This window comes from Eutrigla gurnardus, assembly GCF_963514095.1.
Source record: "Eutrigla gurnardus genome assembly, chromosome: 12".
NCBI classification, from domain to species: Eukaryota; Metazoa; Chordata; class Actinopteri; order Perciformes; family Triglidae; genus Eutrigla; species Eutrigla gurnardus.
The window spans coordinates 12,582,169-12,599,692 of record NC_139926.1 but is presented as its reverse complement, the minus strand read 5'-3'; the positions used below and the strand labels follow the sequence as shown (position 1 = coordinate 12,599,692).

The window sequence follows — 17,524 nt, the reverse complement described above, 5'->3', positions numbered from 1 at the left end:
GTCAACAGGCTGTCACATGGTCAATGGTCATTTTTGTGTTGTTTTATTTTAATTTGACCTAACAGATGTGAGCAGATCAGTTGGCAATCAAATCACTTCTACTACTCATATTTAATTTAATTGACTATTTTTATGTGCATTCTTTTCAGAAAATGTGTAGGAACGAAATAAATGACTATGGATACTACTGCTCGTACTATTATGCAAGAGAATAAAAATAGTAGCTTCTGTTATGCAGGTAAATTCTATGTTGAAAATTTATTTTGCATTTCCATCTTCATCAGTCTTCACAGATGTCAATTTTCTCTGAAATTAGCACTGTAAACTTAGATAAATGCTCACAACACTTGCTGTCCATTTATAGTATGCCCGGAAGTGAAATATTAATTGTAAGACACTGTTCCTGGTGAATATCTAAAAGGTAACTCATAGTTAAATATTTTGCATATATTGCATGTACTGAATCTTGACTCTACACTGATATCCTAGGAACATGTTCCTAGAAAGGAATGGTTAACAGAAACTTTAAGAGCCACTTATGGGATATGAAAAGGACACCCTGAACATAAATTTCCACCTCCACTGACTGATCTGCTCTAACCACAAATTAACTGCATGATTGTAAATATTGCAAAATGCAACATTCAAAAACAATGATCTGACCATCTAACCACATATCCTATTCAGGGCTGAAGCTGATCCCAGCTGACATTAGGTTGAAGGCAGGTTATCACAGAGCTAACACATGCAAGGACACACACTTGACCTTGTGTTCTCCCATTGTTTCTATGTAGATGATTTAAATGTAAATGATCTGAACTTGGTTGAGTTTGCCTGATCACAACACAATATTAAGCCCTATTTGCACAGGGTTCGTACATGTTTTTTCTTCCCTACCGCACTTGTCCTGCCTCTTTGCCAGTTAAAAATTCTGCAGGCTGCGTTGTAAGAAAAAGCAGCACAGTATACAGATGTTACGCACGCCTTCATATCTTCAATCATATCTGGGGTGAGTGTCGGTAAATTCAAGTAGTATACAGACTTCACTTATCCTGTGCTAATGTGACAAATTTCTTTATAATAGAAATTCTTTGTACAACAAATTACTGGAGATGCAGCAGCACTTACACTGAACTCAGAGGACCTGATGCCAATGCCTGCCCTTCTACTTCAACCCAATTTAAACTAGCTTTGTCAACCCTGGAAGGCACTGTTGAACTTTCCAAATCATCCACCTGCCATTCCGACTGACTTTTTCAGACTTGAAAGCTGTATTTCAAACAGATGATTCAGATATCTTAGGCATTATGCTCTCTCGCTCTCTCTCTCTCTCTCTCTCTCTCTGTGAGAATGGCGGAGTGTGTGTGTGAGTTTTGGTGGTGTGAGTGATTTTCTTTGAACTTTTTCTCAATTTTCTTTGTCTGTATTTATGTGTACGTGTTTTCTTTACAGTTAGTAGTGTGTCTTAGTGTTTTTGTGTGTTGGCGTGGTGGTGTCTGGTGGAGGACGAGCAGAGGGTGTGGTTGGCACCATGCCAGTGGTGGAAGCTGCTGCCGGTGCTCGGTGGAGGAGGCAGGTCTAGCGGTGGGAGAGGTGGTCGGGTCCGGCAGCGTGAGGTCTGCCTCCTGAATGAACGGAGCGATCGTTATCTTCTTCGATAGCTCAACAAAAGTCAGTGCGGTGGTGGAGAGCGGGGTCGTGATCCAGGACACCTTCACCCTCGTTCTCCCGCTGGTTAGTCCGGCTACCAGGATAACGATCTCCAACGCTCCTCCGTTCATTAAAAACGAAGTGCTAGTTAAAGAAAAGGCCAGCTGGTCTCACCCATAAAAATGGTGTATTTGGGCTGCAAGGCCACCCCAGCGGTCGCGGCGGTGAACGCAGTGGCGGCGCCGGCGGTCGCCATACCGCCATGGCGACCGTCTGGTGGTCGGCTGGAAAAGTTGTACCGTTGCATAAAAATGATGAAAGCAAAGAAAGCAAAACTATTGACACAAACACAAAGGAACATGTTTCAACGTGTGTGGATCTGATGGATGAGGACATGTCTGATCTGTTAAAAGTTTCCCCCAAAAAAAACATCTGAATCAGGAAGCCCAGAATCAACATCCAAAACAAAAAGAACAGCCAAGTCAGGTGACTTCTGTCTGACTCAGGAGGAGCAGCAGACTCTATACTCTCCGACCGAAATAAAAACGTTTTTAGAGATCACAAAAGGAGCCAGACCTGTTGTAAGAGCATTCTTACACACCTGATTCTAATGATGTGCTTGTTATCAAGCAGCTGAAGCTTGTCACAGGTTTGAAAATGTTAGAACAGTAGCCCTCCAGGACCAGAGTTGGGCACCCCTGCTCTAGCAGCTTCTACAGGAGATCGAGGGCTTTTGAACTCCCTCAAATCCAAACAGTCGGCCATCGTTAACCTGCTGGACTCTCTGCAGTGAACAGCTTGGAGAGTGGCAGAGCACCGGGGATGGACGGCCTTTCCTGCCGATTTCTACAAGTCCTTCTGGTCCATCATAAGACCAGACCAGCTCGAGGTAATGAACATAAGTCTCCGGGATGGAAGACTCCCTCTGAGCTGCAGGAGAGCCGTCATCACCCTGCTGCCAAAGAAGGGAGACTTACAAGACCTGAAGAAATGGAGGCCGGTCTCCCTGCAGTGCACAGATTATAAAATCCTGGCCAAAGCTCTGGCCCTGAGACTGAGAGAGGTGATGGTGTCTGTCATCCACCCTGGCCAGACCTACTGTGTGCCCCGCAGGCTCATCAGTGACAATGTCACTTTGATTCGAGATGTTTTGGACCTCTCCAGTTCATTGGCTGTAGAAACTGGTCTTATTTCCATAGACCAGGAAAAGACTTTTGACAGGGTTAAACACCAGTATTTATGGCAGACTCGCTGGGGTCCAACCCTGACTTTATAGCCATAATCTGGGTCCTCTATAGTGATAATGCGAGTATCCTTAAGGTAAGGCTGAGTGCTCCTTTTGGCATCCAGAGGGGGGTGAGGCAGGGCTGCTCTCTCTCTCTGGCATGTTGTACTCTCTGGCGAGCCCCTGCTTCACAAACTAACTAATGGTACTTCCCCCAGTGTGATAGCCGTTTTAAACTGTCTGTCAGACACAGATGACCTCATCGTAATGGTGAACACACAAAGCGACATTGACATTTTAAAAGAAAGTGTAAAAGACTTTGGTTTTATTTCTTCTGCAAAGGTGAACTGGAAGAGCGAGGCTCTGATGGTCGGGGAGGAGCTGGGAGATCGGCTCAAGCTGCCCAGTGGCCTGGTCAGAAAGAAGAAAGGACTCAACTACCTAGGGGTCTTTCTGAGACCCATAAAAGTAAGAACAGGGAAAATGTGGTTGACAAGGTGAAGGGGCGCTCTGTAGATGGAAATGGAATTTGCCAAACATGTCCTACAGATGTCGCACCCTGATCCTGAACAACCTGGTCTCATCCACCGGCTGGCCTGTGTCGATCCACCAGTTTCTCTCCTAAAAGAGGTACAACGGGTTTTAGTGGATTTCTTTTGGGACAGGATGCACTGGATACCACAGAGTGCCCTGTTCCCTCCCAAGGAGGAGGGGGGCAGGGCCTTGTCCATCTGGCCAGCAGGGGCGCCGCCTTCCACCTCCAGTTTCTCCAAAAGATGCTGACTGGGCCAAAGGACACTCTGTGGAGACCCCTATCGCAGTGCATCCTGAAACATTTTAACAGCCTGGGTCTAGATATTATTTGTTCTTAATGAAAAGCAACACGGTAATGGAACTCTCGCTTCCTAGTTTTTATAAAAGTGTTTTTATTGTCTGGAACATGATAAACGGGGAGCTGAAGCAGCGGGGGGACTCCCTGCACTGGCTGCTGCAGGAGCCCGCCCTGTATGGGACCTAGATCAGCCATCCCAGTTGGGCAGGGGCCACCCTGTCCAGACTGCTGCAGACTGCGGGAGTCTCCACACTGGGCCAAGTGGTGAAGCTGGTCGGGCTCCAACTGGACAACCCTGCTAAGCTGAAGGAAACACTGGGAGTAACATCCACCAGAAACATAGGAAAAATCCTGGACTACTGGAAGCAGCAGCTAGATGGCATCCGGCTTTTAACAGGTTTTTCAGAAGGATTCATCTCCCCCAAACCTGAAGACCCCTTTCCTGGCATTTTCCTGGCTGTGGATTTTAAAGACTGCTCTGGTCCCCTGTTAGGGCCAGGACACCTGGTCTCCCTGGAGGGGGCCCGGGGACGGCTCTATACAAACTCATGGTCAAAACTCTGAATCGAAAAAAACTAAATGAGCGGGCAGACACTCCCTGGAGGGGCTACCTGTGTCTGGACCCGAGATCCAGACCTCAGTGGAGGTCTTTGTATAAACCTCCACTGTGCAAAAGACACAGGGACCTGCAGTGGATTTTAGCAGTCAACTCTTTCCTTTCAGTAATAAACACGAAACTAGACGACACATGCCCATTCTGTGGCAAGAGTTGTTTTTGTTTTTATGAGTGTCATCATCTATCAGCACTGTTTCTCTTTTTATAAACTGTTTTTGTCAGTTTTAAAGAGGGTTTTAACAAGCAGGTTTTTATTTATGGTTTTAGATACACTCACCAGCAAAAACAAAAGAGCCAGCTTTTAAACTTTGTTTTAGGCCAGGCCAAGATGGCAGTGTACATAAGCCGAAAGAGGAAGGTAACAGAAGACCTCCATGTCGAGCCGGTCCCTGTCTGTACAGGTCTTATTAAATCCAGATTCCTCATCAATTTTAACATCTACAGAACAGCAGGAGACCTGGACTCTTTTAAAGACCTCTGGTGCTGGCAGAACGCTCTGTGCTCCATAGAAGCAGGAGAAATGTTTTATTCCAATTACCTGTTGTGATTCTTTTATTTATTTGTGTAGCTGTATTTTTAACAAACTTTTTTTTAGGCTTTGAAAACTAAGTTGTGAACTATGTTAAGAAAACTGCCATAATAATGGCTCTGTGATCGGCTGTACACAGGACACTGAACAAACGGTTATCCATCATGGATAATCCTGACAACCCTCTCCACCTCACACTAGTCAGACAGCAGAGCACCTTCTCCAACAGGCTGCTACAGCTGCCTGACAGAGAGAACCCTGAACTCTATTTTCACATTCATAGGTAGTTGATTATTGTTTATAGTATAGTTTGCACTGTATATATACACATTGTATATATCTTGTTTTCTATTGATGTTATGTTGCACAGAATGGTTTGACCCACTGCTGGTGTCAATTTCCCAGTCTGGGAGTAATAATGTAATTCTATCTATCTATCTATCTATCTATCTATCTATCTATCTATCTATCTATCTATCTATCTACTGTAATGACCAAACACAGAAATAAAAACAAGCGCAAAGAAAAACTACATAAATCATTTTTTGGAGTGATGGCAATTTGATTTCTCTGTGCTGGCAAACAGTACAAACCTGGGGGATAAAGAAAATGGCTGTTAGGATTCTGTTGAGTTTTGCTCTGCATTTTTATCTCTCCCCCTCCATTTTTGTTTTCTAAGCACTTGTGTGGCAGGAGGCGTGGCTGGCTTCTCTCGCTGCATTAAGCAGGCACACCTGTTCCCAATCATCATCATCTCCTCTATAAAGGCCTGGGCTGCGTTTCAATAACAGTTTGAGTCGCCCTCGCTCACTTGCCCTCAGCCCTTGCTATGACGTCACACGGAGGCCACTTGGAGGGCGGAGGGAAGGAGGGCGGAGGGGGAGTGAAAGAGGTAAATGGAACACACCTGCCCTCGTTCACTAACAGCCCAGACAATCATGGATCAACCACACGTTGTTGGAGTAGCGCTATACTGCCTATTCCAAATTACACAAACTATGCAGAGACTCATTTCATTGAGACGAAGACGTATTCTACGCTTGATGGCAATACGTCGGCTTATATACTTACACTTGTAAACGGTGGGCTCTGCCATAACTCCGCAACAGACAGTCTAATTGCACAATTTAAGAAAATTAATTAAATTTAATTCATTTTCTACTTTCTTCTTTCTTCTTCTTCCTTGGTGGTGAATAGACAGCAGATAATGGTGTTTGAGGTTCATTATCGCCACCGCATGGACATATTTTTCGTGCACCACTGCAATGCATTGTGGGTGATATACAGCTTTTCAATAACAGCTTGGCTGCGTTTCAATAACGGTTTGAGTCGCCCTCGCTCACTTGCCCTAAGCCCTTGCTATGACGTCACACGGAGGCTACTTGGAGGGCGGAGGGAAAGAGGGCGGAGGGGGAGTGAAAGAGGTAAATGGAACACACCTGCCCTCGTTCACTAACAGCCCAGATAATCATGGATCAACCACACGTTGTTGGAATAGCGCTATACTGCCTATTCCAAATTACACAGAATATGCGGAGACTCATTTAATTGAGACGAAGACGTATTCTACGCTTGATGGCAATACATCGGCTTATATACTTACACTTGTAAACGGTGGGCTCTGCCATAACTCCGCAACAGACAGTCTAATTGCACAATTTAAGAAAATGAATTAAATTGAATTCTACTTTCTTCTTCTTCCTTGGTGGTGAATAGACAGCAGACAATGGTGTTTGAGGTTCATTATCGCCACCGCATGGACATATTTTTCGTGCACCACTGCAATGCATTGTGGGTGATATACAGCTCTGAAGTGGCCATCGTTGTTCACTCGATCACTCAGCCCTCAAGGGTCAATCTCACGGAGTTCACTTCAGCTGTTCAGGGAAATGGAACAGCCCTTAAGATGGCGGCGGGGATTCCCCCGAGGGCAAGTGCTGAGGGCAAGTGAGCGAGGGCGACTCAAACTGTGAAACGCAGCCTTTGAGTTGCCCTCGCTACTAAAAAATATGTCCATGCGGTGGCGATAATGAACCTCAAACACCATTGTCTGCTGTCTATTCACCACCAAGGAAGAAGAAGAAAGTAGAAAATGAATTAAATTTAATTCATTTTCTTAAATTGTGCAGTTAGACTGTCTGTTGCAGAGTTATGGCAGAGCCCACCGTTTACAAGTGTAAGTATATAAGCCGACGTATTGCCATCAAGCGCAGAATACATCTTCGTCTCAATGAAATGAGTCTCCGCATATTCTGTGTAATTTGGAATAGGCAGTATAGCGCTATTCCAACAACGTGTGGTTGATTCATGATTATCTGGGCTGTTAGTGAACGAGGGCAGGTGTGTTCCATTTACCCCTTTCACTCCCCCTCCGCCCTCTTTCCCTCCGCCCTCCAAGTGGCCTCCGTGTGACGTCATAGCAAGGGCTTAGGGCAAGTGAGCGAGGGCGACTCAAACCGTTATTGAAACGCAGCCCTGGTTTTCTCATCACAACAATGCCACATCATTCTGTCTAGTTCGGTGCGTTGCTTCGCAAATGAGTCAGATTCTAGTTGCTACGTTGTCTCTAGAATGACTTCTTGTGCCTTTGTTGCCTTGGATATTGAACATTGTTTTTCTTCTTTTCTGTGTGCAGATTTTACTGTGTGCCTTGCTACAATGCCTACATCTGAGTTTTTCCATCGTTGCAATCCTAGTGGAGTTCCCGCTGACAACTATCTACCAACCTTCTCTATCAGCCCCGCAAACGACTCCGCACCATGGGAGACCGAGCCTTCTTCTCCACTGCCCCCCCCATCTGGAACTCCCTCCCTGAACACCTACGACAACCCCAGTCTGTGGTCACCTTTAAAAAAAGGGCTTAAAACGTTTTTGTTCAGACAGGCTTTCCTAGGTCGTCCCTAGATGTTTTTATTCTCTCTCTGCATTTTATTCTCCTCCTTTAGCTGTTTTATCTATATTGCTGATTTTAACGTGTCTGATTTTTCTCTTAGTCTTTTGTTTATTTTGTTTCTGGTTTCTGTAGCACTTTGAGATTACCTTTTGAAAGTGCATTACAAATAAAATGTATTATTATTATTATTATTATTATTATTATTATTATTATTATTATTATTATTATTATCTTGCACCAGCCAGCTTCCTGCCTCTCTGGGGGTCCGATATAAATTACCACACTAACGATACCTTTGAAGATGCAATCTGCTGCCAGATAACAGGAAAATACCCCTAAGTGAGTGAGTTGGGATTATTTTTTCTCTCATTTGTCTCATTAATTACAGGTTCCACTATAAAGGCCACCGTCGCAGTATTCTGCAGCCAGCTGCAGCCAATCCTAAATGCGATCAGCATCGAGGCTAACGATAGCATCTCTTTCTACTCTTTACTGATTTGAATAAGCATTAAAGTCCCAGTCGGCAATTTTTTTTATATCATATTCACTGAAGCCGACACTATGCTCCGATAGGACAACATAAATCCTCCAGTTTTAGAAAAAAAAGCGTGCCTGTACGTGCACGTAGAGCCTGTTGTTTGTTTTGCAAAAATTGACAGCGCCCGGATCATCCTGTCCAATCAGCACACGGCTTTGTTCTTGCACACACAGAGCCCCTCCCCCCTCGGGTTGTTCCACTATCACAGGGAGGGGGGAGGCGGAGGGAAGTAGCAACAATCTTCCAATTCCTCGGTTAAAAACCGAAACGAGGAGGTCCAAATCAACCAAGGAAAAGAAAACACCGGTGGAAAATAAGGAAAAAAAGAAAGATGCAACGGTGCCCGTGATAAAACCAGAGTCATCATCGGACCCACGTTTCAAAGGTGGCGTAATCTAAGGGATTTCAAAGGGCACAAAGTCGAGGGGAAGGAGCTCGCTGGTCGTGGGGGAGGAGTGTGAGAGTTGTAAACATTCAAAATCTGACAGAGTGCCCTCGATCCGCCGGACTTGCCGACTGGGACTTTAAGTTTGCCAAACACAAGATCCTGATCCAAAAAGCCTTTACTCTTGTAACACTGAAAGTGGAAAAATGGCATTTGAGAATGAGAACAATTATGTAAACTACATGGCAAAGGGGTTTCAATCAGCTCATAGAGCTGATGTTAGCTTATTTTGCTAGCTAGCTAGCTAGGAATAATCCAATCTGCCAGTGACAATTGCCTTTTCAGTCGGTTGAATTGACAGCTAGAAATGAGAAGTCAGCTCAAGTCTACAACTGGCTGAAATGTCATTGTTTAACAAAACAATATTTTTTATGGCATATGTGCCTCTCTAGATTAGAACACGGTGTAGCAACAGTAACAGGGCAATTGTTTGCATACATCTTTTGTACATGTATTGTATTCCTAAGAAATGCACATAACAGACACTAGACATAGTAAAACATAGAGCTGTCAAACTTAGAAGGCCAAGTCCTGAAGTCTTCTGCCAGATTACCAACTGAAATAGAATTGCTTCCACAGCAATGGATCAAAACTCAGATGAAGTGCAGAATGGTGGAGTACATATTTTTATTCAACTTGCTGTGCACGTTTTATACCTGTGGACCCTGGGTCAATGTTGGAGAGATTCTGGTAGCACTGCAGTTTGATTTCATACAGGATGTACATCTGCTCCTGTGCAGAGAGTGGACCATCAAACCCCATCTGTGGAGCACAACAAACAAGATCAGATCTGCCACTCAGTATCTACGTGTGTAAAAGACCTTTTGGCTTTTCAATAACATTTGGGACAGCTTGTGAATACCAAGTGGCGGAAATTTGTGGCAACAAAAATAATGGCAGAAAGCAGAGATATACACAATTTATTGAGTATTTGAGAGCTATTTGTGCGTTAATTTAATCGTATCTTATCTAAAAATCTTCAAAGCAGGCCTGACACAATTATCATTGTTTTCAGTCTTACTTCAGATAATACTTCAGAGTATTACAGTCTCACAGGGCAGCTACTGGGACTATAGACTTTACAGATCAATCAGGCCACCAAATAAATTATTTAGGTAAATTGTACAGCAGCTAAAACAACATTGTCTGATGAAACAAGCCTTGGTTGTACAAACAAACTTTCCAAACAACCATAGTGACAAAGATGCTTTTTGACTTTTAAGGTTACTTATTATTTGAACTCTACTAAAGGTTTTTCTAAACCTCAGCTCAGGGGTTTGTTTGGGTTGTATTGCTTTGAAGATACAAACATTATTTTATTATGTTTTTTTTTCACAAAGAAGAATACAGTCAAGATAACTGAACCTGATCTTTAAGTCACAAAGACATTTTTGCGACTCTTTTGTGAATCCAAGAGGCTGAGTCACTCGGTGGGGTGTCTTGGTCATGTAAAGTTTGTTTACAACGTGATGTCATATCAGAGTCATTTCTGTCACCATGTTAGTTACAGCTGATGATTTTAAGTGTGAAGAAGGGCACTCTGTCTATCTGTCACACCATCTGATAGACAGTTTGAAAGAGGGGTGCAGGAAATAGGGCACCTAAACAGACACAATGCAGTCTTTTGTTTGTGAATCCTGGGGACTGTGAGTAGTTCATTGTCCTGCTGCACTATACCTAATGCACTTTTTGGAAAATATGGACAATTTTTTAAGTCTTTCTCTTGAATATGAATATGAATCCTAAATAACCTCCTTACAGACTCCTTTTCTGTTAGTAAACATGATGACATATTTTTGTGGGCAGAGCGTAGGTGGTTCTCTGAAGGAACTTGTTAATAGTGGGCAAGTTAATTGGCTAAAGAAAGTATGAGTTTCTCTCAACATTCTCCCGTTAACCAAAAGGACCATATTAGCTGACCTCTATGCTGCCGGCAAACTGCTTTGGTGGGGAGAAACTGACAACCTGGCTAGCTAGCCCAACAGCGGCTCATCTCCTCATCCCTCAAAAAGTGAAGCCTATTAGCAACATTTATTTCCCACTCCATAGTTCAGCCTTCTGCGTGAGCGGTGAGCTCAGCCGTGGTGGCTGAGGAGGTTTTACAGGAGGATAAAGTCTGAAACTCCAGTGTGACACCTCAAATGTATGAGGTATTGACTCAACAACAAAGCGAGATGACATTTTCAATGTGTAATTTAAGCCCACTTCTCTGAAGTGATTTGTGTAGCCTCGGGTCTTTCCTTTGTTTTACCTCCAGCTAACACCATGATGTAATCATGTCGTTAGCTGTAAAAGGATCTAAAACAATAGTTGTCTTTCATTTCAAGTCCCAGATCCTCACCTTCCTTTCTCTCCTTCCATTACCATGTCTGTAACACAGGGCTAAGGATGGTGAAAGCAGCTATTAAGCCCTTCAACTGTGGAATAGCCTGAGACTGGATTGGAAAGATGGAATATTTGCTTATCAGTTTATACCTTTTCTGATGCTGGTTTTCTGAAAGCATATTCTCAAAACTCTTCACACAAATCCAATTTTTTTTTAAAGGCAAAACTCCACAAATCTGCAGAATGAAACTCTGCATTCAAAATGATGCTGTACCCCTACCATGATTTGAAAACTAAGCCACTACTATGACCTTATCGTACCTTAACAGATAGAAACAAAAAAACATATGTTTACCCAAAATGCTGTATACACACAAAGTTGGATGTGTAGTGTTCTACATAGGAAACAAACAATAGAAATGTGTCCCATTCACAGTTACCGTTAAAATATCCACAGCAGCTTATTAACATCACAGTCAATGTTCTCCCTGACCAAAACTTAAATTCTGTGTGTGTAGGAACATACAGTTGTCCCCAATCTCATATATATATATATATATATATATATATATGAAAAACACTTTCTGCTTACAGTGCTACAGTACACTTGATTGTACTACAGTAATCATGTGTTGTATTGATATGCAGTACAAGAATACTGAAATGACAGTAGATGTCTTACCTTACCTACTGTGAACCTGCTTAAGTAAGTGATTGGACTTCCGGTGACGATGTAGGAGAAAGCCGCTCGAAAGAGGTCTCCCGATTGAACTGTTAGTATATCCCTGTAAACACCACAATTTAGTCGGGGAAGTTGCGAATTGCAGTTTAAACTTAAACCCAGTCGTGAAATGACTAAAACTAAAGTGAGTACTTCTAACTGTCCAGTCAATCGTGGCGTCTCCGCGGCGGCTACTGTAGCTAGCAAACTTGCTAAAATGGCGGCCGCAAGCCTGGATACCAGCGACGCACCTGGTCTCGTCAAAGCCTCGCCGGACATTTTATCAACGGACCAGCTGGTTTCTGAACTGGAGAAACAACGAGCCTCGCTACTGAAGGACATGTCAACCTTAATCCAGGAGTCTGTTAAACCATTACAGTCCTCGGTGGACGCACTTCGTGAGACGGTGAATCACTTTAATGGCCGCCTCGTTGCTGCAGAGACCTTGGCCGGGGACAACTTCGAGCGCATAACAAGCACGGAAAAAACAGTGAAGATACTGGAAGCCCAAAACAAGTCTCTTCAAGACCGCCTCGACGATCTGGAAAACAGGTCCCGTAGAGTCAACCTCCGGATAATTAACATCCCTGAGGGCAGTGAAAAGGGACGGGACCCGACCGAGTTCATATCTGATCTGCTGATGGAAAACCTCGGCCCCGGCATCCTCACCAGACCCCCGGAGCTCGAGAGAGCACATCGCTCCCTTGCCCCTAAACCTGGACCGGGAGGCAGACCCAGGCCTTTTGTGATATGCTTTCATCGTTTTCAGGAGAGGGAGAAAGTGCTTCGTTGGGCCAGGCAACATGAGCTTAAGCACCGTGAAACAACGCTCCGGGTGTACCCAGACGTCAGCGCCATTACTGCAAAGAAACGAGCCGCTTTCAACAAAATCAAGCAAGCTCTCTACCAGAAAGGAGTTAAGTTCAGGCTTCTCTTCCCTGCTCGTCTGCAAGTTTCATACGAGGATGAAACGTTCACTTTTGAAACTCCGGAGGACGCACACGCATTCTACAACGAGCGAGTGATGGATAAAGAGTGAGACGCAGTAAGTGTTCCCCGCTGTCGCGCACACTTGGGGTTTCCCCCCCCCGCTTGTTTAAATGAGGCTGTCTACTCCTGCCACTGTTTGCTGCCCTGTGGACTGACTGTTTTGCGGACATCTTCAATGAGAGACATGGTAACCATGGAAACGGGTAGACACGTGAACTGTTTACTTTGATCGTGCTCCAGGAGCCTTGTGCGTAGACTTGCACTTTGCACCATTACGTTGGGGACTCTTTTTCCTTTTTTTTTTTTTTTTTTTTTCCCCCGACTGCGTAGTGTGGGAAACACTATCATGTGGTGGCATCACTATCTTTTTTTGTCCTAATTTTGATGGTAAACATTTTAAGTTAATCTCAGTGAGTCCTTTGTTTGGCTGATATGCCTCAGATACACTCCTCTATCCTCTCTACCCCTTTCTGTTTCTTTTTCTGTTTTGTGGCAGAACTTAAGTAGGGTGTTTTTTCTTTTTTTTTTTTTTTTTATTGAGGAAGATATTGAGAAATCTCACTAATGGCCTGTTCACCTTTGGTAGGCTAAATGTCATGACTAATGTTGACTTTCTATAATCTCAAGTCGTTCTTTAAAACGTGGTGTATGTTTTATATATTGTTCATTTGGATGACCTCTTGAACGAGCGAAGGTTATGGAAGCAGAAAGTGTTATCCTGTTGGGACCGAAGATGTGGATGCGTTTGGTTTGTATACGGGAAAGGGTGGGGGGAGGGAGGTGGGAGGGAGGTATTCTTGTATATGTGTTTTTGGCCTGTGTTTTTGTTTTGTTTTCCCCCCTTTTTCTTTGGCTCAGGAGTTGCATCGGCCCATGGAGAGCTCCTTGTTTCTTTATGATATGACAACTCTGGATAAGAATCTTCGCTTTATCTCTTGGAACCTGAAGGGCGCCAACCAGCTCATTAAACGTAACAAGGTAATGACGCATTTAAAGCAACTCAGGGGTGACATTTTCTTTTTACAGGAAACTCACCTCTGCTCCTCAGAGGTTAACCGTATTAAGCGACCTTGGATAGGGCATCTATTTCATTCTAAATTCCCAGTAAGGGCGAGGGGTGCAGCAATCCTCATACATAAAAACGTTCCGTTTGAGTTGTCAAACTCCATTGAAGACCCTAATGGTCGATTTGTAATTATTTCTGGTAGTCTATGTGGAATCCCTGTGGTAATGGCCTGTGTTTATGCACCTACATGGGATGGTGATAAATTTATTACAAGCTTTTTTTCCTCCCTTCCTAAAGTTGATGACCATGACTTAATAATTGGTGGCGACTTCAATTTGATTCAAAACCCCTCCCTAGACAGATCCTCCTCTAACCCTCAGGTGTTGTCCAAGTCAGCTAAAGTCCTTGACACATATAGGACCAGTTTAGGTTTATTTGACCCGTGGAGAGCTAAATCCCATTCAGACAAAGCTTTTTCCTTTTTTTCACATGTCCATCATTCATATTCGCAGATAGATTTTTTTCTCCTGGATAATTATTTTTTTACCAGAGGTCCACCCATGTGAGTACCATAGCATTGTTATCTCGGACCACGCCCCTGTATCTGTGGATATTAACTTTCCTAGTCGGGTCCCCCCCTCCAGACAGTGGAGACTTAACTCTTCTTTGCTAGCTCAAGCTTCCTTTAAAGACTTCCTTCATACACATATCTCCTTGTTCTTTGATACTAATGATTCTCCAGAGATCTCTAGATGTACTTTGTGGGAAACCTTTAAGGTGTTTATGCGTGGGCAAATTATTTCATATGTTTCATCCCTAAAGAAGGCAGAAAGGGTGGAGTTAGAGACACTCACCAAAGAGATATTTAAAATTGACAATTTGTATGCTACAACTCCAACCCCTGCTCTTTATAAAGAACGCCTTCAGCTTCAGTCTAAATTTGATTTATTGTCCACCAGCAAAACACAGAAGCAGTTATTCCTCGCTAAACAACGTTTCTTTGAGACTGGAGACAAAGCAGGAAGATTATTAGCGCATCAGGCACGTGCAGCCGCACTGTCCAGACTGATCCCCAAGATCAAACCCACGTCAGGTGAAGTTACCTCAGATCCTATCAAGATTAATAAGATATTTTGTTCTTTCTATTCTAACCTTTACTCTTCACAATGCCCTTCAGATGTTTGGGATGGAGACAACCCTCTGGATAGGATTGTTTTTCCTAAAATAAATGAGGATTTGTGTAGGGAGTTGGGAAATCCAATTTCGGCCAGGGAAGTACAGGAGGCGATTATGTCACTCCAGAATGGTAAAACCCCAGGCCCTGACGGGTTCACGGTTGAGTTTTTTAAACTATTTTCTGCTACCATTGCTCCAGCCCTCCAGAGAATGTATAATGAATCCTTTGCTGGGGGTCACCTACCTTCCACCCTGTCGGAGGCCTCTATTTCTCTGTTGCTTAAGTGTGATAAAGATCCTCTTTTGTGCGGTAGTTACAGGCCCATTTCGCTCTTAAATGTTGACCTAAAGATCCTGTCAAAAATCCTAGCCCAACGCCTACAACAAGTCCTATCAAATATAATATCTACTGACCAAACAGGTTTCATGCTTGGAAGGCACTCATTTCATAACACAAGGAGGCTCTTAAATATCATTAGTGCTCCCAGCTCGAATATCCCGGAAGTGATTATCTCACTAGATGCAGAAAAGCCCTTCGACAGGGTGGAGTGGAGCTTCCTTTTTTTTGTTTTGCAGAAATTTGGCTTCCCCCCAGAATTTATATTTTGGATCAAATTGCTTTATACCAACCCAGTCGCCTCCGTCCACACAAATGGACTCCAGTCCGCCCCATTTCCACTCTATCGTGGAACCAGACAGGGCTGCCCTCTTTCCCCCCTCCTATTTGCCATAGCTATTGAGCCTCTAGCCATCTGGCTACATCAGGAGGGTGGGTTTGAGGGCATCACCAGAGCTGGTACAGTCCATAAATTATCTTTGTATGCCGATGACCTCCTTTTGTACATGTCTAATCCAGCTGCCTCTCTCCCTGTGGTTCTAAATATCTTAGACAGATTTGGGTTGTATTCAGGTTATAAGCTTAACCTCCACAAGAGTGAACTTCTCCCCATCAATCATCTGGCCAGAAATATACCCCCCGATTTTTTCCCTTTCAAATATGCTACTGATGGATTTAAATACTTGGGGGTGCATGTTACTAATTCAATCAATCAACTTTTCTCCAAAAATTTGGCTCCTCTCTTTGAGAGGTGTAAACAAGACTTTGACAGATGGTCTGGTCTCCCTCTATCCTTAGTAGGTCGTGCTAGTTTAGTTAAAATGGTTGTTTTACCCAAATTTTTATATCTATTTTCACATATCCCTGTCCTTATTAAAAAGTCCTTTTTTAGATCGCTTGATCAATTAATAAGCTCCTTCCTCTGGGGCAAAAAAAACCCACGCATTAGAAGATCAGTCCTGCAGCTCCCAAAGGCTCTAGGTGGCTTAGCGTTGCCCAATTTCTTACACTATTACTGGTCCTGTAATGTTAATAAACTTTTATACTGGATTAACAACACAGCAGATGAAGAGCGCCCTGCTTGGGTAGATATGGAACTAGCATCCTCTAAACTTTCCCTTCATTCCCTGGCTTGCTCCCAACTCCCCTTGACTGCCTCCAATTTTACCTTAAACCCAGTAGTAAGTAACTCCTTTAGAATCTGGATTCAATTTAGGAAAAGCCTAGGCCTCCATAGAGCCTCAGACCTCTCCCCCATTGTAAACAATCACCTATGTCTGCCCTCCTGCACTGACTTGGCTTTTAGGACTTGGTTTGACAAAGGGATAACTAAATTCAGGGACCTTTACAACCAAGGGACCTTTATGTCCTTTTCTGAGCTCTCAACAAAATTTGACCTGCCTAAATCCCACCTTTTTCGTTTTTTCCAGGCAAGGCATTTTATTCAGAACCAGAACCCCAAATTTCCTAGTCGCCCCCCTGAAACTTTGGTTGACTCATTACTGGCTCTTGATCCTAAACAAAAGCGGCTAATTTCTAATATTTACGGTCTCATTAATTCTGCTATTGACACCCCAGCTTCCGGTCCCAAAGAGTCATGGGAGCAAGAGCTTGGGACCACTTTGCCCGATGATTATTGGCAACAAGTTTTACGGTTGGTTCACTCCTCTTCAATCTGTGCAAGACACGGCCTCCTACAGTGTAAAGTTGTGCACAAAGCTCATTACACCAATTTGAGGCTATCTCGGATTTATCCCAATGTAACTGATTCATGTAATAGGTGCAAACAATCTCCAGCTGACCATTCCCATATGTTTTGGTTCTGTCCCAAGCTTGCCATTTTTTGGTCTGAAATCTTTAATACTCTTAGCACAGCATATAACACTACTATATCTCCTGATCCTCTCTTGGGCCTATTTGGTTCCCCCCTGCAGCCTCTTGCCTCTAAAGTTCTCCATACTGTTCTTCCCTTTGCCACCCTGTTGGCTAGGCGACTCATACTTCTTAATTGGAAACACCCTCAACCTCCATCTCATAGTAGGTGGGTGAAAGAAGTGCTACTGTCCATTAAACTTGAAAAGCTTAGATTTTCCCTCAATGGTTCCTTAGGTCATTTTGAAAAGACTTGGAAACCTCTCTTAAATCATATTGAATCTTTGACTTCTCTGCCTGATTGTGACGACTGAGCCCCCCCCCTATTTATTTATTTTAATTTCATTTATTTTATTGAATTATTGTTGG

General features: G+C 43.5%; 1 protein-coding gene across 1 annotated transcript in view; it reads right to left on the bottom strand.

The window, feature by feature from the left end:
• Window positions 1–9,490, bottom strand: part of pth2ra (parathyroid hormone 2 receptor a) — a gene marked incomplete at both ends in the record, with an annotated part of 80,263 nt that extends 70,773 nt beyond the window's left edge. Inside the window, one exon of the mRNA XM_084023118.1 lies at window positions 9,385–9,490. Within this exon, the coding sequence (XP_083879244.1) occupies window positions 9,385–9,490 (106 nt within the window). The remainder of the gene's footprint in view (window positions 1–9,384) is intronic.
• Between the last annotated feature and the right edge of the window lie 8,034 nt (window positions 9,491–17,524).